Here is a 26,565-nt window from a genome sequence, read left to right on the forward strand (position 1 = left end):
GTTATGAACCAACAAACTTTTGAGAGATAATAACTTTTTTTTTTATATATTCAAGTGACACTTAATAAAAACATTTTAAATAATACATCTGAGCATTTTATTTAACAACAAAATACTTAAACAGTAAAGTTTTAAAAGGTAAGATATTACAAAATCACTTTAAGGTTTTTTTAATTATATTTAAAAAATTTAAAAAGTAATTTCATATTACTAATTTTTAATAATTTTTAATGTGTCCAAAAATATATGTTAAGAAATAAAAATAAAAAATGCTCATTACAGACGTTAAAAAATTTAAATATATAAGTTACTTAATAATACATAAAATTAAATCATAAATTATAAGTATCAATTAATTTAATTTCTAAAACTATCTTATGTTTTATTTAATAATTTAAGAATTAATGTGGCCATTATTTTTAATATCAGGTATCAAAATAATAATCTCTTTAAAAATTTAAAAATAAAAATGATATTTTTGTAATTTTAAAAATAAAATAAATTTAAAATTTAATACACTGACATGTATATTAACTGAGATTAGTTGTTTCAGGCGATGAAGACTTGTGATTCAAATAAAAAAACGTTTTACTACTATTTTTAAAATTTTAAAAATATTTGAATTATTAATAACACCCACTTTATGATACTAAAAAAGTAAATTAAATAGCTAGAATTTTAAAAATGTAATTTAATATAACATATATAAATTGGGGGAGATTAATTTGATGCAGTAAATGAAGGTATTAAAGGGAGTAGATGATGGAGAAGTGAAATGGGGGTTTAACCTAAGAGAGGAGAAAAAGGAGAAGTGATTTAAAGACAGAGGAAAGAGGAGCTGAGGGCATCGAACAAAGCAAGCCTTGGCAGAGTAAACACTTTGCCAAACGTCAAAACCCTCGAAACCAATGGAAGACGAAGACGAGTTCGGAGATTTATACACAGACGTTCTTCGACCCTTCGCTCTTTCCTCATCCTCTGCGCCGCAACCCCACCACTCTTCCCCTGCACCCGCCTCTTTCGATCTCAACACCCCTCAGATCCCCTGCGATGCACCCCACTCTAATTCCCCTGCACCCAATCGCCTCCCTTCTCCTCAACCCCGTCAACCAACCCTCTCCGCCGCCGCGCCGATCGACAGCCACAACGATGCGCCTGCCCAGCCGCCAGCCCACGGAGAAGAGGAATCAGCCGACGGTGTTAAAATTCTCGATGCAGAATTCGCGGATAGGGCTTTGCAGGATTCAAAAGTCGGTGCCGGCAGCCAAGTCGGCGCTGAGGGCGTTGATCCGATGGACAGAGATGTGAAATTCGATATTGAAGATGAAGACGGTGGCGATGTTGGCTCGGAGCCGGTTATTCCGGGGTTATCCGGTGGTGGCGGCGAGGTGCTGCGGAGGGTGGAGGAGGAAGGCGGTGAGGGAGATGATTGGGACAGCGACAGTGAGGATGATTTGAAGATAGTGTTGAATGATAACAACCACATGGCTATGGAACGGGGTGGGATGGGGGATGATGATGTGGGTGTGGATGATGATGATGATGAAGATGGAGGGCTTGTAATTGTGGCTGGTGGTGATCCGAATCAGGGTGCGGAGGAGCAAGAGTGGGGTGAGAATGCAACCCTAGCTTCTGATGGCGAGAGGAAGGATGCCGCTGAATTGGCCAAGACGGGCGCCGCTGGTGCGGCGCCGCCTAAGATTGGGTATAGCAATCATGGGTATCATCCGTTTCATTCCCAGTTTAAGGTCAGTGTCTTGTGTTGATTGAAAGAGCATTACTTGTATTAGGTGATTTTAAAGTGTTAATTGAAGTGCAAAATTGTGTATGTTTGTCCTTGTAATTGTACACCTTGATATAGGAGATGAGATCAATGAATGAACTTTGATGATTTGACTCACCATTGCTTTATGTTTCCTTTGTACACCTTTGTTCTGAAAAGCTGAAAAAGATGAATGGCTATGACAAATAGCAACCAGTCTGATGTTGATAATGGTGCGGTAATGAAATCTGGAAAGATGTGTGTTGACATTTGTGTCGATTCCTTGTGGGATGTTAGTGATACTATTTGGCTTGTCTAATCAACTTTTGCCTGGGAGATGATTTTACAGTGTCTTCTGTGATTAAAAATTTTAGCAGGGTTTACACGCATGGAGAGCGTAACCGAGTTTGGTAGTGAACTGAACTCGTAAGTTTGGTAGTGAACGCATGTGTTTAGCAGATTTTATACGAGTTTAACCAAGTTCACCAGCTTTTGAGTGTACATGCGATTTAACTCGATTTGGGCACCCAAGATCCTACACGATTTTACTAGTTTAAAATGCAATTTTAAATTTTAACAGCCATGGCTGATACTCCTAAAGATTTGTCTGTGCTTGTTACTTGGTTAAATCTAAATCATTTTTCAAATTTTATTTGAGTCTCTTTACAAATGAATGATCATTCTAAGAATGGTGTGGAGCAGCTTTGCCAGATCAATATTATTTTATATCACATCGATTAATTTTTTGACTTTGTGATTGTGTGGATTTGACACTTCTTGATACCTCTTAACTGTTTTCTTTGGGAGGAGCTGTGGAAATTGAATATGGGATTTTGACAAATTTATGGTGTTACTTGTGAATTTTACATATAATTTGTGACCCACAAACTCCGTGAAAGAGGGTAAAAAGAGAACAAGAAAATGCCTCCTTCAGCTTTTGATATCATTTAAACAATTTTATTGAATTGTTGAAAAGCAAAGACAAACCAATTTTAGTGATGCGTAAAGATGCCTTTTATGTTATACCCAATAAGTTTGTTGGCCAGACTTCTGGACCTCATCTCCCTGCTTTGAAGCAGCAGCTATACACAGACACACATGTAAACAAAGATGGAGAGAGAGAGATAAGTAGTTTTTGTGAAGCACTGTAAATTTGTTTTTGTGCTTATACATGGAAATTGCATTAATAATCATTTATACGTATCTTCCCTGTATTTTGTACTATTTGTTTTAAACTGAGCAGCTAGGCAATAGAAAATTGCTTAAACTAATGGATGTTTTATGTGCCAGTCAAGAATGTTATTCTTGATTGTGAAATTATTCATTGCCTACTTTCCAGTGGTTATGGCTTCTTGGCAACCTTTAGTTATATTTAATCTAAGCAAGGTTTAATTCTGCCAAAAGTTTTGTTCCCTCTTCCCCCAGGTTTATTGTTTAACCTGACTACCTACTATTCTGGCAAGTTTTGTTAACAACGGAATGCTTGTATGCATTTCTTTCATCTTTAGATCTTGAACAAAGATTGACTTCTGTCTTCATCTAGTCTTTGTATATTAGTAATCAGATAACCTAATTTTTGCTGAATGCTATGATTTTAGTAAATCAGTAATTAAAAAGTTAAGGGGAGGGGAGGCTACCCCAATTCAAAGTCTAGGGCATGTCACAAGCCTTGTTGATGGCTTTACTGTGGTTTTTTCAAATTGCTCATCAAGGGGGATTGCTTACAGCTTGAATTGAATCTGGACCTTTCAAATGAAGTTCTTTGATCCTAGCAAGTGGGAACATTTAGACGTTTGAATCATTCATGTATTGCTGATTCATGATAGTTCTTGGTTTGTTTATATATTAATATGATAAATTGTGGTTCGTTGAAATGGAAAAGATCTAATAATTTGTTTTCTTATGGTTGCATAGTATATTAGGCCTGGTGCAGCACCAATGCCTGGAGCTACTACTTCTGCTCCAGGAGGGCCTCCTGGTCAGATTCGTCCACTTGCTAACTTAGCCGGTCGTGGCAGAGGGGACTGGAGACCACCTGGAATAAAAGGGGCTGCTGCTATGCAAAAAGGTTTTCATGCAGGTCCTGGAGTACCTGGTTGGGGCAACAGTGGTGCGGGGAGGGGTTTTGGTGGTGGATTGGAATTTACACTTCCTTCTCACAAGTAATTTTAAATTTTAATGAACTGAATTTTATTTTGTCTTTAGTTGTAGTGGACTCTAGGTTTGAAGTGACTTAGATTAGCTTATTTTGGGAAAATAAGTGCTTGTTTTTTGGCAACTTACTGAGAAAGCTGTTTCTTCAAGGAAAAAAAAAGATTATTTCAAATTATATAAGCTTTCCCAAACACATCACAGAAGGCGTTTTTTAGTGGTCAAGTAGAACTGCAACTTAGGAGAGAAGTGTCTCTAATCCTAAACACATGAATAATAAGTCGAAAGCGGCTAGCTCCAGGACTTATGTTTCTTCTTTTGTCTTATGATCTATGCATGCTAGACAAGATTTATCATTTTGTTAATTGCTTGAGTGAATAGCACTTGGCATTCTATTAAATATGTACTCAAAAGAATAAATACATCTTACATTTCCAAGAGCAATATTAAAGAATTATACTATTTCCTATAACCCTAATCTTGTCAATGATGCATTAGCTACCATAATTCCCAATGACACATTAATCACCATCTCTTTTTCCAACAACCTGTAATTTTATTTTGTGGTTTATCATCTTGATGGTAGATGAATATAGTTGCTCACTCCTACATTTTAATGATGTATCAGTGTGATTTCTTTCAAATGAAAATGTTCTCTGTCTTGATGAATAAGTTTTGATATATTGAGTCTAGCATTACATGCACCGAACTATTTTTGTGTTAGAATCTTACAATAAAAGTACATCTCTGATGCAGGATATTTTTGCTTCCATTATTTGGATGCTTTTATCCAAATATAACTAATCCTCATTTATGCCTCACCCATCCAGTGCTTATATAAACCTGCCAATTATTTTCAGGACTATATTTGATGTTGATATTGAGAGTTTTGAGGAGAAACCATGGAAATATCCAAATGTTGATACATCAGAATTTTTCAACTTTGGTTTGAATGAGGACAGCTGGAAAGATTATTGCAAACAACTGGTAAAATTATTAACATACTTTGAATATTCTCCAGAAATTTGTGTAGACTGAAATCTATGTATTTGACTTTTTAGGAGCAACTACGCCTGGAATCTACAATGCAAAGCAAGATCCGTGTTTATGAGAGTGGTCGAACAGAGCAGGTAGGGGTGCTTTTGCATTTTAAATTTAGTTCTTTATCAATTTCCCTGTGTTCATGTAGTGATATTTTTCTTTTATTAAGTTAATCATGAAGTTTATTTCATTCCAGGAGTATGATCCAGATTTGCCCCCTGAATTAGCTGCAGCTACTGGCATACATGATGTTCCTGTTGAAAACACAAATTCTTTAAAATCAGATATTGGTCACAGTGATGTTATCAAAGGTTCTGGGACTGGACGTGTGCGACCCCCACTAGTATGTATTTTTCTACTTATTTTTTGATGAATAATTTATTGAAAATATACTTCTGTTATTGGTTTTATAGTCATTTCTCTCATATAAAGCCCATATTGAAAATATACTTATCATCAAGTGACATGCTTCTGGTCTATACCATAATATGTTTGTGGTTGATATTTTGCCCTTTGTTCTCTAATTCAGTATCTAGGCTCTAATAAATTTATTTCCTACCAGCCAACTGGTAGAGCAATACAGGTGGAAGGTGGCTGTGGTGAACGACTTCCTTCCATTGATACCCGTCCTCCTCGAATTCGTGATTCAGATGCAATTATTGAGGTATTTGGTGATTTTGTCATATAAAGCTCTCATGGGATAATCCTTTTTCCTGCACAGGCAGTGTACACATTACTAAATATTTTTGTAAATTTTTGTGAACAGATTGCTTTACAGGATACGGAAGATGATTCCTCTGCAGGAATTGTTGTCCAAGATCCACCAGAGGGTGGAGAACCCCATAGAGCAGATTTTAGAGAAGACCATGTACCTGGAGATGAAATTCCAAGGTTGGAGCCTGAGTATTTTGATGGTTTTCGACAGGATTATAATGGTCGAAAGAAAGAGCTTGGTGGAAGAAGAGTGCCATTAATGAATTCTAGTCCTGCTAACATACCCAATGGAGATGAACATTTGTTCTTCCCACAGGAAGAGCCAATTGAGTACTCTGGTTCGAGGGGCCAAAACCCTAGATCGTATGCTGTCAATGTTAGCTCCTCTCGTGATGAAAGGTACTTTATAGTTTATATTCCATAAGAAAATAATTTAAAAATGTCAGCTGTTATCTGTATGCGTTTGTTTTCACTGCTATTTTACTTTGTTCTTCATAGTAATTTCATTCAATGGGCATCCATAAATCAGCAAATGCTCACTAAATTCAACACTCTGAAATATATCCCACTGTAAGGTCTTTATCAAGAAATTAAGTTTGTATGCTGCAACCACCATGAACTAGAGGACTTTAAATATCAGGGTTTATTGGTGCTAAGGGTTGTTGTAATTGGTATGGGATTTTCTAAAAACCAGGACAACATGATTATGTCTGAGTCTGATGATGACAATAGGTTAAAGTGATGTTGCCTTAAATTAATTTACTGTCATAAAATGTTTGAAAATTTTGAATCATAATGAAACAAATTCAGCATTTCTTTTCTTGGAAAAAAAGAAGGCTGAATCTAATAAAGATTATGCAACTACCCAAATGCTATAAGTAAAGCAGATTTTTTGTTTCAAGAATATATTAAAGAAAAGAAAAATATCATCCCTCTTGTCAGATACATTTTCTTTCTTTATGGAATTTTTATAATGTGTACACCCTTTGGTGTACTTATCAAAATTCTTATTTATTAAGAACATAGTTGATTACTCTCTAGTCCTTTTTATAAGAACTTTTCAAAGATTTTTGTTGGTCTTTAATATACGACACTTTACAAAGATTTAGGAGCATTTATTATTTGTTCACTTATTTGTCCTTCATTATTGAACATTTCTAACTTATTAATAGTGAATATAATACTGGAGTTTGACTTTAACTAGGGGTAAACTTGGAGTGTTGTTATTAATTTTTTAAAAACCAAAGTATTAATTACTTCCAACAACTTTTCTCAATATGTTGATTTTGTTGAAAGGTTCATATAAAAAGAACTGGAGTATTTTCATTGCATTATTTGGTACACTGGTGTGTGGACCTATAGGCTCTAATTTTTCATGTGCATTTTATGACTATAATATTTTCTTTTTGTATTTACAGGCAGATGCAAAGAGGGCGTGGTCAGTCTCCTCCTATTTCTCCTATTCGAGAATTGATAGCTGATAACAATCAAAAAGAAGAGTCAGTTGAAAGCATGGAAGGTAGACACAGTACACATTTGTCATCCCCTGTCATTAAGGATATGAGGGAGTCCAGTGTAGAGGAAAAGGAAACAGAGGTTGAGGACACTGGGACAGCTGATGGAAGTTCCAGATTGGAAAAGGAGGAAACATCAGACAAAGCAAATACCCTTGACGATGAGGAGGCAAAGCGGCAGAAATTACCATCTCAAGTTGAGCAACCTTTGCTTGATGAAGTTAATGATTGGGAGGATTCAAAAGCTGCAAGAAGCAGTGATAACAGCAAAGCAAGGTCAGCAAGCAGCAGGGATAACCAGAAGCGGCGGGAGGGTTTTGAGGAGGAAGTAATTCAGGATCCACGATCAGTACATCTGGGTAGCATCAGACAGCACCCTGATGAAATTGAGCAGGGATTTTATAGAAGAGAGCATGATATAAAGCAAGAACCTGAAAGAAATCGCATGATACTTAAAGGCAGAGAGAGATCTTACCCATACAAGGATCGGCATCCTAGCTCAGCCCCTCAGTTGCACACAAATACAGATGGATTTGATGGGCAAAAGGATAGGGATAATTCTGACATGGATTGGGTGCGAAGAGATGATGATCTCTATAGCAGAAGGGTTAGAAATGATGAGCCTAGAAAGAGGGATAGGGCTAAGGTTCGAGAAAATGAGAGAAATGACAAAGAAGACAGCCTTCATTCTAGAAAACAGGTGGATAATGGTAGTTACAGGGCTTCTTATGATAAGGATGTTGGGCCTAGAGACTCAAGACACAGGGAAAGAGATGAAAGCTTGAGGATAAGGTATGAAAGCGCGGAGGATTATCATAGCAAGAGGAGGAAGGATGAGGAATATCTTAGGAGGGAGCACATTGACAAAGAAGAAATTCTGCATGGCTACAGGGAAAATGCTAGTCGGCGCAGACGAGAAAGAGATGAAGTATTGGATCCACGAAAGAGGGATGACCTGCAAAGAACTAGAGATAACCCTGATGACCAATATGCTGCTAGGCAGAAAGAGGAGGCCTGGGTCCTGAGGGAGAGGGGTGATAGGCAGAGAGATAGGGAGGAGTGGCATCGGATGAAACAGTCCCATGAAGAACTCCTACCCAAGCGTGAAAGAGAAGAAGGACGCAGTTCTGTAAGAAGTGGACGAGGAGCTGAAGAAAAAGCATGGGTTGGCCATGTTAGGGCTAAAGATGAACATAAACTTTCTGAGAAGGAATACCAATCAAGAGAAGCAATGCGACACAATGACCAATTGAAGAGGAGGGATCGAATACAGGATGAAAGTCTACATCATAAGGGGTGTGATGATGCTTATGCCCGTGGAAATCAATATGCTACTGAGGAAAGGCGATCTAGGCAGGAAAGATCAAGTAGTCGTAGTGATCGTGTTGCTAATGCTTCTGATAACCAAAAAGTTGAGAGAAAGCATAGAGAGGGCTCAAGGAAAAGCAAAGAACGTGATGTTAGTGATCTTAATAGTTTAGGGCTGTCCAAGAGAAGTCAAGAAAATCAAAGTGGTCCAATCAATGAGAAGGTATGCTTTACACTTGCATGTAAAATGTGAACTCTACCGGGGGAGTAAAATAATCATTTTACATGAAATTAAGTCCTCTCTCTCTCTATATATATATATATGTGTGTGTGTGTGTGTGACTCTGGAATCATGCATGGCTAGAATTATACTGTGTTTACAATTTAGTGTCTGATAAGATTTGAAGTGTGGGTTCAAGCCACATAATGTATGCCAAGGGCACACTTGATCATGAATAACTAGCTTTTGCATTTTCATTGTTCCTCCTTCCCAACTTCTTATGTTGGAAGGAAGTAAAAATTATAAGATGTGCCCTTTTGAGGCATGATTTTCTCCTTTTTAACTTGTTAGGATTGTCAACTTTAAAGACAACTTCTGGAAAGTAGTTTGGTGGTCTTTAAGCAAAGTGTATGATGAGGCTAAATAAATCCAGCGACTCTTAATAGGAATGTTAAAATACTGCATTATGGGGAGCAGCTCTTTAAGTATCTTGACAGTTTATGACAAGCTTTAAACTTAAGATTGTTACATGTTATTCTGTTTATCTGTGAGCTATGGAGATTGTTGTTGTGACACTGCTTGATTGCTCTAGAAATATCATTTGAGTGACGGGTGATTAGAAGAAACGTTCTTGTTATGCTATATCCTATATTGTTGTCTGGATGTCGCAGCATAATATTTTTATCACTAACAAGCTTATTTCATCTTACTTTTTTTTTAAACTATGAGTAACTTGACCTGATAAAAGAGGAGGATTATGTTAGCCAATTGGCAATTGACAAAAAACTTTGTTGAACCTTTTTACTGGGATTAACAATTCAATTGAGTTAATTCTAAGTAGTTACTTGCAATTAATGTGCTAATTTAGGAGATACTATAAAGTGATCTTGCTCAAAATTGATATTGAAAATGAGTTTTGATAAGAATTCTATGATATCATTTGATCTATGTAGCTAACTTCACTTTGAAAGATAAGATAAGATAAGGCATGTCAGCAGTTAGATCGAAGGCTCACCTTTAAATTTACTTAATGATTAATTGTATTCACCTTTGTATTAAAATTGTTTGTAACTAGGATGTCAGAAATGAGATTCTATTTACAATACAAAATTATATTCTTATATGTATATAAAAATATTATAATATTAATGTTTTCAAACAAATCACAAACTAAAATGCAATTGACCTCCAATTGAAAATCCATAATAAAGTTACATTTCAGATTATAGTTGCAATTTATAATAATATAGAAGATGTAAAATGTTTTCTATTAAGATGTCTCATTAGTCAAGAATTTGGTCGTAATATTTCTTATAGGACTTAGGCAATTCTCTCCTTTTTCCTTGAGCTAGCTTTTGGATTGAGTTGGGTACTTGGGTCCACTCCATTGTTAATAAAGTTTATTCAATCTTCCCCTCTCTTATCTTCCTTCATCCAAACACAACCTCTCTTGACTTCTCTCTCACCTTACATCCCCAATCCAAACAAACCTTTAAGGTTGAGTTTGGTCTAGTCTATGTCTAATACTAACCAATGAGACAACAAAACCTCAAAACATACCCAAGACTTTGTGGGTTCTCAAGGGTGAAGATTGTTATCATTTGTTCTTTCATCCTCAGGTTGGATGTTTTATAAGAAACAAATTATGGATGCTTAATTCAGTCTAGCATATGTTGGGGGGGGGGGGTTAAAATAAAGGAAGGATACCAAGGCAGAGTCATAGCACCACCAACCCCGTCTGAATTTCATGAACTCATCTGACAAATCTAAAGTGATCTCTCCAAACCATTTTTGTCTGTATAATTGGGATTGACCCTCCCAGAATACTGTAAAATTGTGCAATCCTGTGATGAAGATCATGATCTTAACAACCCTGGTTCACAAGGTTCTGGTTGCAACTTTGTTCACTAAGAAAAAATAATTATTGTTTCTTATTCACAGGAATCTGTATCATTGACAACTCTATTTTAACAACACTTTGCACTAGTCTTCTCCCATCCGCTGAACAAAAAAGTGATTGTGGACTGCTCTTCAATTCATTGTTGTAAAACTTGGCTCGGACTGGTTACTTTACTGGTCTGAGTAATGTTATGGACCGGAAATGCATGAGACTCAGTTGGGACCATTATGACTTGGTTGGTTTTCATGGAAACCGGTAACTCAGCCAATTGTTTGTGAACCAGACAAGTCATGTATGTTTTATAGAGAAACAAGGCCCTTGTTCAAAATATGTTGAACCTGAAATAAAAAATGAAAAAAAAAAGAGTTTGAATATAGCAAACCACAGAAAGCACTGTGAGAGTTCTGCCGCTGTGATAGTTAGAAAGCACTGCCATGAGTTGGTGGTTGAGCTAAGAGATCCACAGTTTGTGAGATTGGTGATCTACACTGTAAGACCTCCATATTTTTCATTGCTATGGAAAAAGCTCCAGAATGATATAGGTAAAGAAATATTGAAGAAAGTGGAGATGACTTGTGAGAAAAAAATATCAGTAATAGCGGAGAGAAAACTAAAATAATGAATGATGTCTTGAGTCCTCCAAATGCTCTTTACTTCTGAAACTATTTGAAATACGAGTGAAATCTGAAATGTGCCTTTTCTAATTTTTTCAAATATTAAACTTTAAAAAGTGCTGCTGTGGTTAAGAGCTTCATATAATTTTAATATTCAAATTTGAATGCTGAAAAAGTTGTGGAGAAAAGGTAAAAAAGTGTCTTGGAACTTGAATGGAAATAGCATGTGCGGTTTTTTCTCTTTTCCTTGATTCCCAAAACAAAATGATGAAGATATTTTTATTAGTTTTAAAGAATCAGTTTTTGTAATGTGTGTGCCCAAAGGCACATGTCAAGAAACATTGAATATATCTTATTAAATACTTTATATTACCATAACAGGTATGTATTAAAAGTTATTTTAATGATTTTGCAATAATAAATGTTTTCCTTTTCAATTAAAACTTTCTATTCTTGACTTCTTCATATGTTCGCTTGGTAGGAAAACCATTGAAGAATTTACACACACACACAACCTGTTCAACCATTGACTCACTACTTAAACTGAGTTCACTCTACATGAAAGCTGTTGCTGATGTTGGAAATTTATTAGATATTTGGTGTTGTTTTCTATAATTGTTAGTTTCTACATGTGAAGGGCTTGAAAGGATCTGGTGACGAAGAACGTGCTGAGCATGAAATTCCAGGGCATCGCCTGTCCAGGAAACAGCGTGAGGACATTTCCTCAGATGATGAACAGCAAGATTCTCGCAGAGGACGTTCTAAATTGGAACGCTGGACAAGCCATAAGGAAAGAGATTTCAGTATCAGCAAGTCCTCTACTTCCTTGAAGTTTAAAGACATTGATAAGGATAACAATGAAGGATCTTCTGAAGCTGGGAAGGCTGTGGATGAACCCAATAAAACTGTTGATGTTGATAATCAGCATCTCTTGTCGACTGAAGCAAGGGATTCTGCAGATATGGAGAGTAGGGATGTGGATACAAAAGAATTTGGGGATCGACACCTTGACACAGTTGAGAGGTTGAAGAAGCGCAGCGAGCGGTTCAAGCTCCCAATGCCAAGTGAAAAAGATGCCCTGGCCATCAAGAAGTTAGAAAGTGAACCACTGCCTTCTGCCAAAAGTGAAAATCCAGTGGATTCAGAAGTCAAACAAGAGCGGCCTGCCCGGAAAAGAAGGTGGATAACTAACTGAGTAGGCCATCATTATTTTGCTGAGTCTATCAAGTTTGGCCATGGGAAAATTTCAGCTCAACCTGAATTTTTAAATTTTAGAACCCTGGCAAGCCAGCCATGCTTAGTACCTATAAAATGTTGAAAATGGCATCTATAGGGTTTGATACAATTTGTACTTCAGTTATATCATCTTGTAACCATACTACCTATACATTTATTGTACACTGTATATACAAGTAAAATGTAAAACATGAACTGGTCACTACAGGTGGCACATATTTTGAGTGTCAAAATATGGCTCTTACCTGGATGATCTAGGTTATGAGGATTATTGGTGAATGTGACCAAGGCTGTATGCAGTGACATCAGAAACCATTGGCATGGCTGGTGAGGCATTCAGCCTGATACTGGTGCCTTCCACGTGAGGCCTAGCAGGTCAAAGTTTTTGGAAAACAAGAAACATCTTGGCAAAGGGCTATCCAAAGAAATGCATGCTGCCTGCTTCTACAACGTGTGTTTTTTTCAATCGAATTATAGATGCCTTGGGTTATTTTCTTTGTTGTAGATTGTTAGCAAGCACTGATTACTCAGTTTTCCTTAACATCTTTTCCTTTTCTTCGCGGGAATCATGAAACTTAAGCAATGAGCCTTTGTTGTATCTAGAGATCAACATGACATGTAGTTACAGGTTAGGAATTTCAACAAGTGATGAAAGAAAATAGAAGCATAATTTATTGCCTTTTCCAAATCTTTTAATCTCCAGTTTGCAATATATAATTCTTGGCGTGACATTAACAAACAAATTGAGAAGGACAGGTGAACTAATTTTGTTTGATAAAGAGTGTTTGACGATGTGTACTTTTGTTTTTCTTGAAAAGAAAGGGCTTTAGAAAACTTCCAGTCGTGTTTAGCTGTTGCAATGAAAAATGTGTTACAATCTTCGATTACTAATAACAAAAGAAAAACGTTTTCTCAATTAGGAAAAATTTAGCTAATAAAATTTTTTTAGAGCTCCATGCAATCCAACGAAGCAGGTAAAAATATGCACTGCAGGTTCCATAATATTATAGAAATGTGTTTCATTTGCAATATATGATCTTCCTGCAACACCTTTTAACAACAAAACTCTGTTGTCTCAAATTTTGCATTCCAAGTATCCCGGGCTGCTTGGTTTCAAGTAATGTTTTATGTTTTCAAAGATGTTTATACAGTAAACACTGAATATATATATATATATATATATATATATATATATATATATATATATATGATAGATAGACAGACACACACACTATTTTCTATACAAAATTTAGAAAACAAGAAACATAATAAAAATAAAGTGGCAACTTTATAATTAAAAGTGAAAACAGAAAATAAAAATAGAAAATGTTCTTAGAAATCAAACATGCCTTTTGTTTTCTCTTTTTTTGTCCAAAACAATATAAAATACATTGTCAAACACTTCCTTCTCTATGCTTATCATTAAGATTGTACCTTAATAAATGATTTCTACAATATGACAAATATCAAAACATACCTCTTTTGGTCAATTATGAGAATGTCCATAGTTTATAAGAGTGGATGGATCTCCACAATCTAAAAGATCACGTAGCTACATTTCATTTACCCTAGAAAATTTACAAATTGTACCACACTTGTTCACCATCTAACCTAGGAGGAGACGTAGACTTCGCAATTCTAATTCTGTAAAAAATGTATCTATATTTCTACTGAAATCATGATAACGAGAGATTTTGAATTCATTATGTTTTGATGATGAATCTATACTTGAAGCATGTGAGATTATTATGTGATTTTTTTTAATGCTGATAGGGAAGGTTATGAGATTATTTCCTTATTAATTAGTTTCTTGTGACCTTGTTTGTGTGATCATCACGTAGTCCTCCAGTTGTAATAGAATGGTCATACCTACAACTCCCATTGTAAATTAATAAATATTAAATTTTTTTATTAAAAATTAATAAAAAAAAAAGTTGGTTTATATAGATTCTTATCGTGTATCCTAAAAAATACATTAATATTATAAATGTCAATCATTAGCCGCTAAAATTACATTATTTCACTTCTTATTAATTTGTTAAGAGGGATATTTTTTTTATTTATCTATTCATATAAAAATGTAAAACAATATTGATTACTACTATTTTACTAATAATTTAAAGGTCAAGGATACGTCCTTTAATAAATCCGAAAGTTTACAATTAACTTTAACTCTTATGATTTAGGTTTAAATAACTAATAATAATAAAAATTTATCAAAAAAGTATTAATTAAACTTTTTATTTTTAATGTAATAAATATTTTTAAAAAAAATTACTGGTTTTTAATGTTTAAAATTAATTCTAAAAATTAAAGTTAACAAATTTCTATATATATTTTCTCTAAACATATAATTAAAAACTGAAGGTTAAAGTGATTTAGCAATTTTCATTTTAAAATGACGACAAGTTGAAAGAGAGTAATTGGAGGGAGTAATAGACACAGATCAGAGAAGCTGATAAACACGCGCAATGGGATCAACTTCAACATCAACGCGGGTTTTTTATTGCAATACAACAAGAAAAACAACCGAACCTTATCCCCAGGTGAGTTTGAGCACATGAATTATTCCATTATATATATATATATATATATATATATATATATATTAAAAATATTGTTAATAATAAATCTATATTAATTACTTTCTGAGATTTTTGTGGATCCGTCTCAACCTTATTAAATGATACACAGTTGTATATTTGGTGGGAAACTTTTGGCGTGTAATATGAGATCTGACATGAGTCAGTGAAGTGTTTCTAACATCTTACTTGGTGTGTTATTGGGGAAGTGTTGGAAATGGAGAAAGCATCTTGGGCGTGCACTGTTATAACTCAGTTGTGTCTCTGCTTTGCACTCTACATAGCTCTAAACTTGGGTCAACCTCAGACTTTGGTCAACACAAATGCAAGTGACCATGGTGAACCTCCTCATCTTTACTTCATCAGTGTCAAAGGGGGCTTCAGACCCCTTTCCCAACAATTCCATCTTCTCAAGCAGGTGCATTTTCCCCTCTCTCTTCTTCATCAACTCAACACTATTACTATATATGTATGTGTGTGTATAGATAGATATGTATTTGCTTTCTGTTTTTCTTTCTTTCGTTTTTCATGTTCAAATTCGTTGTCTTGATGCTTTGAAGTACCTCGTTACCTACATTTTTTTTTTTTCAAATGTTAATATCAACCCTTTATGTTTGAATATTAAAAATAGTATTTTTTGTAAAATTGTTTATTATGTTTTTAAAGAGTTGAATTTTAGTTTATTTTAAGTGTAAAGATTTTTCCCTCAAAACCAGTTAGAAATTATCTTAGGCATGAGTTTTGAAGTAATTATTACAAAAATTTGTAAGTACATAGGTAATCTATGATTGGATTATACAGTAAAGTGTATTTGAATTAAAATATTTTCAAAATTGCAATGTAATAAATATGTTTTCAAATAAAATCGTATTATTTTTAAATGTTTAAGATAATAACTGATACTCACAAACTGTTTAAAGATTATCGTATTATTTCTTGTACTGGTTCGATGCTTTGAATAGTTCTGAATTTTGCTCTCTTTTTTCTTACTTCTCTCGCTTTTTCAATGTTGATGAAGATGGAAAAGGTGGCAAGAACTTACAAGGCAAGTTTTGTTGTGAGCAGCAGTGAACTTGGAGAACATGATCCACTTATGCAGAATGTATGTTTTTGTTTTATTTATAGTTTTGGTGACCTTTGTAGCTATTTACTGTTGAATTTTACTGAAATGATAGTAGTGGTAGAAATAGAATTCTTATGTTGAAACAAAGGAATTTCAGGGGTTTTTGCTCCTACAATTGCGGATCAGAATAGCCACTGTAATTGCAGCCACACTTCTCTGAAATTTTAGTAGCGGTAATGCAATACCGTGACTGCAAAACCATTTTCTTTTCTCTCATATAAATTTGTGCTGTTGGTTATGTTTGATTTTGCTTTTATTACAATGGCATATTGTTCATTGTTTACAATTATGATAAAGGGTATGTTGTTTTACAGGCTAGTCAATATTTTCCATCATTGGGACTTCCCTGGTATGCATCCTTTGATCTGTTTGTTATCTGTAGTGGTACATTTGAATTACCTTGTGTTGTTTGAAGCAATCACTATACTTTGTCATCTCATCTTAATGGAATGGTTCTGAAAAGACTAGTTTGCAGGTACACCACGTATACTACTACAGTTTCAAAACCCAAAGGACAAGAAGTGGGGTGCTTTGCAAAGAAGATCAAGATATCTGATGAGAAAACCTTAGATGTTATTGGTGTGGATACTGAATTACTGCAAGTATGTGTTTGTTTGTTCAATAAAAATGCTTTAATATTTGCTAAACATCACTCACCACCAGTTCACTAATACTACTCAATTTATTATCTTCCCATTTATCTGTGGCTCTGTGCTGGCAAGATAAGATTTTGATAAATGTTTTTCTGCATCATTCAAGTTTGTATTTCATATGCACATTTGTAAAAGCATGCTAATTCTTTTCCCCTTTTTTACTTTTCTGTTACATCAAGTAGTATGAAAAATATTTGAAATTAATATCCTAGATTAAACTCTAAGTTGTTAGTTTTAAAACAGTTTTGTATCACTAGGAGTATAAACATATCAATGACAGCGGACAAAAAAGAACAGGGGGAGTGGGTTATCTGAGAATTATTGTTTTGTTTTTTTTCCACCGTCCTAGATTTTGTTTGATCCACCGTAAGTTGGTGCTCTGTTTTTGACAGGATGAAAATGTTCAAATTGACTTTTAAATTCATGCAGCATATCTTGCGTGATATATAAATCATCATATTCTTTACATGTCAGTGTTGCTCCTATGACAATGCTATTCTATAAAATCATTTTGATCCTCATCCTCCTAAAGAAATGAGGTCTTACATATCTGAACTCAATGGCTGTTAATGTTGCAAGAGACACTAATTATTTAGTTATATATATTATTGCTGAATGAACTACTATTTTACTTTGAGAACGAGATGATATTGAGATAGGAGAATATGAATAGATTGTTACAAAATAGGAAATTGAAGTTGTAAGGGGTATTCTAGAGAGTAAAATGTTTAGAGTGGATAACAATTAATGGAAGAATCACCAGTTTAGATTTCTGTAATACAGAAACTAAAACAGTAAAGGGGTTTATGAGGATTTATTCTCTTAATTCTTTCTTTAGCTCATCATCCACTTCTCAAGTGTTCACAGCACTGCAATTCTCAGGGACCTGAACCCCTTTCTGAGTAATGTTAATTAATAGGGCATCAATAAAGGCTGTCTTACATGTTTCATTTTCTTAGATTTTTTTGTTTTGTATTCCCTCTCTCCCTTGGTATAGGCTTTGAGAATGTCTTATCCTCTTGCATCTGTATCTCTCCTTTTTTCCTTAAGAAATTATTTGTTTATTGAAAAAAAAAAAAACGGATGGAAAAACTCATTAAATATATTAGGATCCTGTTGCAAGATATGAGATTTGAGTCACACTTTGGAAATATGGGATTCTATCTAATGTGAGGCTTATTCAATGCAGTGTGAATTGAGGTTTATAAGAAGGTTCTACTGAAAAGATCAGTGTACTTGTTGAGTATTCAATAAGTGATTGCTTTCTTTCTCCTGTGGCCTCTTAAGAAATATATATTTCTAATCTCATCTTATGGATTTCGTACCTTCTTCATTTCAATCTATCTTCGTTATTTTTATTGTTAATCTGGCATCTCAAACATGACTCCAACTCATTTATTTTCACTCCCTATTCCTTTAATTGGTTTTAGAATTTAGCCTAATATCAGTTAGCTGTATTTGCTTTGTCTTTGCGTTAATTTATTTTCTTTTCTGGTACTGAAGGATTCTATCTTGAGGGGATCAATAAGTGGCAACAGAAACAATCAATTGGATTGGCTGATAAGAACATTGGAAGAAAACAGTAGCAACTGGTATGTATGGGCATCATGCCCATCAAACTTTTCTTTTCCAGTCTGAAATTTTCAAAATCTAATGGGATTATGTTACAAAATGTAACAATTTCTCAACAACCTGTACTATTTCAAATTCATTTGTGATTATTAAAATCTTTTGATTAACTCTCTCGTTTGTAACTTCAGGCGCATTGTTGTTGGATACCAACCATTGGTCATTTGTGGAGAGAATAAGAAACAATTGAAGAAAAAGCAAGTTTTTGATTATTTGCACCGTATATTTCTAAATCTTTCAGTTGTAAGCACAAAGCAGTTACTACTTCTCCTATAGGGAAAATTTTCAGACTGAAGTATTGCCATGATCGCTAAACTGACTCTGATATGACATTCATTATTGTATTTTCTCCTCAGAATGTGTATCTGAGTGGGCAAGATTGCACTAGTCACGCTCTTGAGGGTAGCGTTGCTTACATTGGAAATCCTAGTTCGATTGAAATAGATTCCTATTCAGTTTTCCTAAATGGAAATTCTGTCTTTAGAAGGTAAGTGTATTCACTTTCAGTCCCAGTTTTTGCGCTTTACACAATTTCTGTTACCAAGCTTATGAAACCTTTGATGCTTTCATCCTTCTAGAGAATTGGCTAATGGATTCCTTCTTCACCGAGTCAACTCGATGCAAATTGTGAGTGGCAAACTGTGAAATTATGATTAATGTGTTTTCTGAAAATGCTAAAAGATTTGGATTTTTTTTGCTTCATTGGTCTTAATTATTCAGAATTGTTTTTGACATAGCTCTTTACTCCTATTTAGTACATTAGAGTGAATGTTGCACAAAAGTTGAGTCACGTTATGCATAACTGGTTAAACTCACAAAGGTCTAAATGACTGCATAGTCGTGTCAAAGCACTAATAATGCATCTCTCCATGGCAGGTAACTTACTATATAAATTTTGCTGGTGAAGTTGCTTACAAAACTGTGCTCCAACAGAAGGGTAAAGAGACCATGTAAATATTTCCAGCTGAAGAACCATAATATTACTTAGTGGTGTTTGTTGGACTAATTTGTGGTGAATTACATGAGTAAACAGTGCTCGGACATGCACTTATTCTTTCTAGCCTTGGCACTGTTGTGCTGCCCCATGTCTCTGTGTCCTATTTCATCAGAAGTTTTCCCTGGTTTGCTTCCCAAACAAGAACGAATTATTTTCACTTCAAAGCCATTTTTTTAAATAACTGTTCATTTTTTTGAGAAGCATTGTAATGTTTGATAACTATAGTTTGATATTCTTTTTCTGCATTCGTATTCATGCGCTCTTGTTTTGGTATTATCTTGAAGAACTTAACTATCAAAGATCAAACTGGCAAGTTAATTAAGGACAAAATAACTAACCAAGCTATTAAGAAAACTTACAAAAATCTTCCAAATTTAATCAAAACTAAACATGCTATTAACCATGCTAAAGTGTAACTTTTATGCACATGGTGGATTGAATATATCTCTAGACAAAAAAGATTGCCATTGTTATTTTAAAAATATTATAACTAAATTTAATATAACAATCACATTTATTAACAGTTTAATATTCATTCATGAACAAAATAATTTCAATTTGACACATTTTACTGCATGCACAAGAAAATAATAATAATAAACTTGGGTCTTTTCCTCATAATATAATCCAATTTGAGGTACTTCTAGGTAAAAACAAGGAGCCTCCGAGGCCATAATTGTAAAACTGCAGAAAGATATTCTCGTTGTTAAATGACTTAAAAACCACTCATCCTTTTACCCACTATGCAATACTGTGGAGGGTAGAAATGTCATAAAGGCAAAAGACCAACTTCAGCCGCTATATAGATTGAAAGGAGAAGTTAGGGTTAATGAAACTACACGCACCTTCCATTGCGGCTGCTCCCTCTGGCAAAAAGCTTTTGGCCTGCCCATTCAATATTCACCAAAATATCTTATCCTCTCAGAAATCTGTTTGTTTGTTTGTCCAACGTTGTTGTGGTGTTGCTTTGATCCATGCCGTGACACGCTACTTCTACTCGTTTTAAGACAAAGTTTGGTAGAGATATTTGGAATGAAAGAAGAATAAGTTTTAATAACTTAAAATCTTATTTTTCTTTCATTCCAAACATCATCTAACAAACATGGTTTTAATCAATCATTTTGGAGGTGATCGCTGCTACATCTTCAGATTTTAATTTGGGTATATGCATGCTGCTAAAATGTTTTTTCTACATGATTTCTGTTTAGTAGATTACTGCTTTAAATTAAGTTATCATCAAATGCCTTTTGTAGTTCTTTGATTTTTTTCTTCGGAAAACACGTCAAGCGTTTTGGATCTATACAAATAAGATCTTGAAAATCAAGTAGGTGTTTGTTCTAATTTTTTATTAGAATTTGACGAAACTAATTTTATCGAAAAAACTATCGAGTCTTTATTTTTGAGTTTCAAATTGTGACAATTTTGTTTTCAAAGGAAATGTTAAGTTCGTTGGCTGCGTTAACAATCAAAGATCCCGAAAGCAGAAGCAAGTTTTGAAACAAAGCAGAGAATTAGAAGCTAGTTATTGTGTCTTTGCAATGATACCTATACTTCTTTTACTGGAAGAAAATGAATAAAGAGGTCTGAAAATGTAGTAACAATATAGGGAAAACGATGCATTTGAATGTAAGAAAGAAAGGAAAGGAGGAAAAAAATATTAAAAAGTTCGATCAGCAAAATTATATAAATAAATTAATAAATTGTATAAACTATTTTTTGTAATAATAATAAAGTATCTAATTTTATTAAAAATTAATTTTTAATATGATATTTTTATAACAATAAATTAATATTTGTTCTTTATGTTATATTAAAAATTATTTAAAATAAAAAAAATAACTTCACGGTTTAATCTTCATTTTAAGCAAAGTTTATTAGGTGATATTTTACCATATTATTTATTATTTAATTCTTGTTTTGCAATTACATAATGTATCTTTTATTTATTTTTCTTCAATTTCGCCCTTTTAATCAAATAAATTGTTTTACTAAGAATGATAAATCGGAATAATTCGCTCCATCATGCCTATGTCTAAGGTGGGTTAGCAGGCTAAGCTGCAAGAAATCATAATAAAACAACAAATAAGAAAATAGTGAAAAATTATAAACTCACCTAAGTACGAAAATTTTAATGGAAAACAATTAATTCAATTTAAAAGTAACACAACAATGATAAAAAAAAAAAAAACAAGTCGAACACAAGTAAATTATTCATTATTTTACACCAAAATTTTAAAATGTAAAGATAAAACATTACATTTTCAAAATTGTACTTGAAAATACTACAGTAATATATTTAAATTAAAAAAGTTATCTTCATGAATAAAGAGATAGAGAAGAAGACTCAAACGGAACTTAAGGTTTTTAAGTGTATGAATGTGATGGGAGTTGATCATGAAAAGTGTAGAGAGAAAGAAATAGAAGAGATGGAACTAAAATTGAAGATGATGAAAGAATAAAATGCTGATATAAAGTTAGAAGAAGCTCAACATGAACTTATTAGAGTATTATTTTATTTCAAATTTTTATTTTAATCCTTTGTTGAAATAATGAGTGGTTTTAGTTTCTGACTTTCTAAATTTTATATGGTTTTGTAAAAAAATTATTTATTTTAGTCTCTTTTTTTTGTTTAATTTTTACTTTTTGCATCAGAAAGGATTAAAACAATTGATGTTTTACAAAGTTAAGAATCAGAGTAAAAAATTTAAGAAGTCTCTGCTGACGTTTATAATTTATAGGATCAGAATGATTTGCAGTAAAAAAATGTTTTCTTAATGATTTGCAATCATCTTTGACTGGATAGATACATAAAGTATTTAAGTACTTCTTTATGACAATTAATTTGATCCTTGCAATAACTAATTGAAGGCCGTTGCTTCACAATTCAGGAGTTGCCAAAGCTCTTGAAAGGGTCCATTAATATTGGTGTCAAGAAACTTGGGCCTATCCATCCTAAGTCATTTCAAAAGGTGTGTAACAATAGGTATAAAGATAGAAGAAAAGCATCATGGAGTATGCCAAACTACATGCGAAGTGGCAAAACAAAGTTCTGGATTCAAACATGGCAACCTTTTAAGGTTGTTAAAGTTGAAGGAAGGAAAAACAAGCATATTTTAGATCTTGGTTCATTCCCTTTTCTCTGTATAAATTTAAATAGCTTAGACATAGGTTGCTCAAATATATTGTAGCTTAAATATCGGCTAAAATTTCTAAAAGTATAAAAAACATTAAGAACAAAAAAATCGGTAAAACTTATATAATTTTTATGATTTTAAATAAACTTTAATTAATAACTAAAAATTTATTAAAAAGAGTGTTGTCACTTACATTTCTCTACACTACAAATGCACACTAACTTAAAAATTGTATTTTTGTCTATACCATAGGTATCCTCAATTGAAGGAAATCTTATTCGGGCAGAACAAAATAAATAAAGAGTGTTTTTATTTTTTAATTTTTTTTCTTTTTGTTCTAAGGAAGAGTTTAATTTTAATCTTAGCACCCTAAATATGGGCCACCACTACTATGATGATTTGAAGACCAAAACATGGGATGGGCTTAAGGACTATGAATGGCAGTCCATGCTGTTTGATTTCAACACAAAACAATGTCTATGTGGTCTACTTACAAGGTCTTCATCTAAATGGACAGAATGCAATTATTCGAAATTGGTCCACAGCCAAATCTACTGAAGAATTGAGCCATTCTGATTGTTGATTAAGGTACAGAGGAGTGTTAAATATCACACTACATTCAATATTCTCTTTTAACACACTTTTTATAATTGATCAGTTTTTTAAAAAGTCAAAGTAATTTAAAAAAATAATAAATTTATAATAAAAAGTACTTTATTTAAAAAAATTAACTAATTACAGAGAGTAGATTGAAAAGTATGCTACTAACATTTTAATGTCAAACCACTATTGTGGTCCTTTACTAGAACTAGTGAACCTTAGCTACAATGGAGGCTATATTGCTTTGCAGGTTGCACTTTCAAACATTGGTTTGGGTATCAATATGAAGTACAGGCAATCCCATTTCCCAACAATTCATCCTTCTTTTCTTGTCTGGTTGTGCTTCGACTTAATTAAACCATACCTTGGGATGGGATGCAATTATTCTTTTTCTTGCATAATTATGCCACAATATCAAGTATATGTTCGCTAGTTTTCATCATTGATAAAACTTACCAATACTCTTCTTAAAATTAAAATTTCTTCTTAATGTTTCAAACTGACATTTAATATTAATATTTAATGTACAAATTATCAATTTCTTTCGGTCACATTGTTAAACTTATATTTTTTCGTTGTATTTCTCTCATATATTATAAGGAAAATTATATAATTTGAAGTACAAATATATTTTATTCTTGCATTATATAAACGATGTTTCTTATGGTCACTCACAAAGCCATACATAACCCATAAAACGAAATCATATACTACTCCCAAGTCCTAACCTTCACTTCTGTAATCCATAACTCATTTATATATCCTTTGGTATAAAGGGTAGATTTTGCATTAACATGGCCGGAACTGGATTGTTTGCTGAAACTTTGGATGGAGATGTGTACGAGTACTACTCTGATGGAGAATGGAAAAGTGTTCATCAGGGAAGAGTGTTTCTATCGTCAACCCAACTACCAGAAAGACACAATACAAAGTTCAAGGTAGTTACCCTTTTCTTTCAATTGCATATAAAGCCCTTCATTCCAGCTTCAGTTTTTAAGTAACAAATGATAAGTGTGTCTAATAAGGTCTAAGATGATATTGACACAGCTTGTACACAAGAAGAAGTTAACATAGTAATGGATTCAGCAAAAAGTGCACAAAAGTCATGGGCAAAGACCCCTCTCTGGAAGCGTGCTGAACTTCTTCACAAAGCAGCTGCTATTCCCAAAGAACACAAAGATCAAATTGCAGAGTGCTTGGTGAAGGAAATAGCAAAGCCTGCCAAAGATACAGTTAATGAGGTACATATTGTGTTATTAATTATGGGTTATGACAAAGTATTAGTTTGTCCAAGTTACTCCATACGATAAATAAAAAGTTGATAAAATTTTGAATATAATGTTTTAATTTTATTAGTCTACTTAACATGATGTTATTTAACTTATGAGGTAATTTATAGAAATCCAAAAATATGGTCTTTTAGGATTTAAATTTTGAATAATGAAAATAAATAGTTTTAAAGTTTTTTTACTTTCCACGAAGGTTATAAGGTCTGGGGATCTGCTTTCTTACTGTGCTGAAGAAGGGGTAAGGATTCTGGGAGAGGGAAAGTTCTTGGTATCAGATAGCTTTCCTGGGAATGATAGGACAAAATATTGCCTCACTTCCAAGGTCAATTTTCAGAACCTCTTTTTTTGGTACGAGACTTCATAATTCATATAGCTAAATGGTTTGTCACACTGCATTCCTACAAATCCTTACTTTTAAATATGAATAGAAAATATCATTGGTATGGAAGAAATGCTGCAACATAAATACCCCCCAAAAAAAAATTGTCAACAACACAATCTGCATTCCTACAAATCCTTACTTTTAAACGCTCAGCAGGTAATATTGTTTTCCACGACCACAATGCTATGACATAGCAAAGGGACAATATATACTTCTATACTTCTATATGTAATAACCACTTAATTTATTGTTTTTTTTTTCTTTTGTCAATAAAAGTGGTCAAAGATGCACCGCAATTAAGGTTGTCCTAGTGATGGAATCGGTTACTGATGCATTGGTTGAGAAAGTGAAGGCTAGGATGGCACTACTTAGTGTTGGACCACCAGAGGATAACTCTAACATCACCCCAGTTGTTTCAGAATCATCAGCCAATTCATTGAAGGCCTGGTCATGGATGCTAAACAAAAAGGAGCAACATTCTGCCAAGAGTATAGAAGAGAAGGGAATCTCATTTTGCCTTTGCTGCTTGATAATGTTAGGCCAGATATGAGAATTGCATGGGAGGAGCCATTTGGACCAGTTTTGCCTGTTATGAGGATCAGTTCTATTGAAGAAGGGATCCACCATTGTAATGCTAGCAATTTTGGACTTAAGGTAGAATTTTAGAACTCCCTCATGTGAAACATTGTCATTTTTAACTTTTTAAATAATAATGACATCATATAGTAAGTTCATTTCATTTTCATTTTCATATTGCTAGTATGCTATAATTTGCATCAATACAACACACTTGTGCAGGGTTGTGTCTTCACAAAGGACATCAACAAAGCAATATTGATCAGTGATGCAATGGAGACTGGCACAGTTCAAATAAATTCTGCTCCAGCTCGTGCACCAGATCATTTTCCCTTTCAGGTGAGCTCACCAAACAAACTAATTTCTTTTTTTAAATTTTGGTAAGCCAAAAAAATGACAGTACCATAAATAAAGGCTGAACTTACAGGGCATAAAAGACAGTGGAATTGGATCTCAAGGGATCACCAATAGCATAAACATGATGACCACGGTCAAAACCACAGTGATCCCCTTCTTATACTATGGGCTAATATAGTAATATATATGTGTTATGTGCTGAAGATATTCATATTTTATTCAATGAATCATAGATAGCTTACAATCAGCATAACAGAAAGATAAATAATGACTGTGATAGATCAACCACATGGCTATTTATGTCTCATTGTTGAGTAAATGGTCCTGTAACTCCCGTTTCAGTTAAATGTATGTCGAATTAATCAAACAAAGAAAAAATATTATCGCTTCTGTTTTCTTTCTATCCCTTCAAAAAGGACTCACCTTTTTATATCCCTTCTTTGGTAAACATAACAGTTGTGGCACAACTGATTTGAAATCCTCGTTTGGATTGCAAATACTAACATGCCTTTTCTGGAAAACGTTAGTCTCAGGGAACCGCACGTTCTGAGTGACGTTGTCTTTCAAACAATCAATATTCAACAAGGTAGCAAACTCAAATTAAAAAAACAAAAAGACATTTCTTTTCTTAATTATTGGAATATTTCTATTTTCGTACAAATTTTTATCTTAGCTTTATTGGTCGTGAATCTTGGGGGACCCGGTAAGGTTATAATTTTCCACTCTGGAAAATTATCTTGGTGCAAGTGATCTTTGGGAGGTTGTTGGGGAGGATTATGGAGT

The 26,565-nt window shown here is 33.7% G+C and overlaps 2 protein-coding genes and 1 pseudogene across 3 annotated transcripts; all 3 read left to right on the top strand.

Moving 5' to 3' along the window:
* Positions 1 to 764: 764 nt before the first annotated feature.
* Positions 765 to 13,143, top strand: LOC113852646 (FIP1[V]-like protein). 2 transcript variants are annotated; one of them, XM_027482974.1, is made up of 9 exons: positions 765 to 1,748; positions 3,677 to 3,924; positions 4,774 to 4,900; positions 4,975 to 5,043; positions 5,151 to 5,297; positions 5,517 to 5,618; positions 5,721 to 6,067; positions 7,087 to 8,713; positions 11,862 to 13,143. In XM_027482974.1, exons 1-9 carry the CDS (start codon positions 909 to 911, stop codon positions 12,417 to 12,419), a joined length of 4,065 nt encoding a protein of 1,354 aa, XP_027338775.1. In that variant the 5' UTR covers positions 765 to 908; the 3' UTR covers positions 12,420 to 13,143. The 2 variants fall into 2 exon arrangements, with proteins under 2 accessions (XP_027338775.1, XP_027338776.1); XM_027482975.1 differs by lacking the exon at positions 11,862 to 13,143 and adding an exon at positions 10,652 to 10,946.
* A 1,858-nt stretch (positions 13,144 to 15,001) lies between these two features.
* On the top strand, positions 15,002 to 19,603 carry LOC113852648. Its single transcript, XM_027482977.1, has 10 exons — positions 15,002 to 15,006; positions 15,252 to 15,460; positions 16,061 to 16,144; positions 16,480 to 16,514; positions 16,641 to 16,767; positions 18,322 to 18,410; positions 18,579 to 18,690; positions 18,804 to 18,934; positions 19,026 to 19,074; positions 19,324 to 19,603. Exons 2-10 carry the CDS (start codon positions 15,260 to 15,262, stop codon positions 19,399 to 19,401), a joined length of 906 nt encoding a protein of 301 aa, XP_027338778.1. The 5' UTR covers positions 15,002 to 15,006; positions 15,252 to 15,259; the 3' UTR covers positions 19,402 to 19,603.
* Positions 19,604 to 23,972: 4,369 nt separating this feature from the next.
* Positions 23,973 to 25,955, top strand: LOC113852372 (annotated as a pseudogene).
* Positions 25,956 to 26,565: the final 610 nt, after the last annotated feature.

The sequence above is a fragment of the Abrus precatorius genome, unplaced genomic scaffold (genome assembly GCF_003935025.1).
Source record: "Abrus precatorius isolate BTA unplaced genomic scaffold, Abrus_2018 Scaffold10, whole genome shotgun sequence".
Taxonomy (NCBI): Eukaryota; Viridiplantae; Streptophyta; class Magnoliopsida; order Fabales; family Fabaceae; genus Abrus; species Abrus precatorius.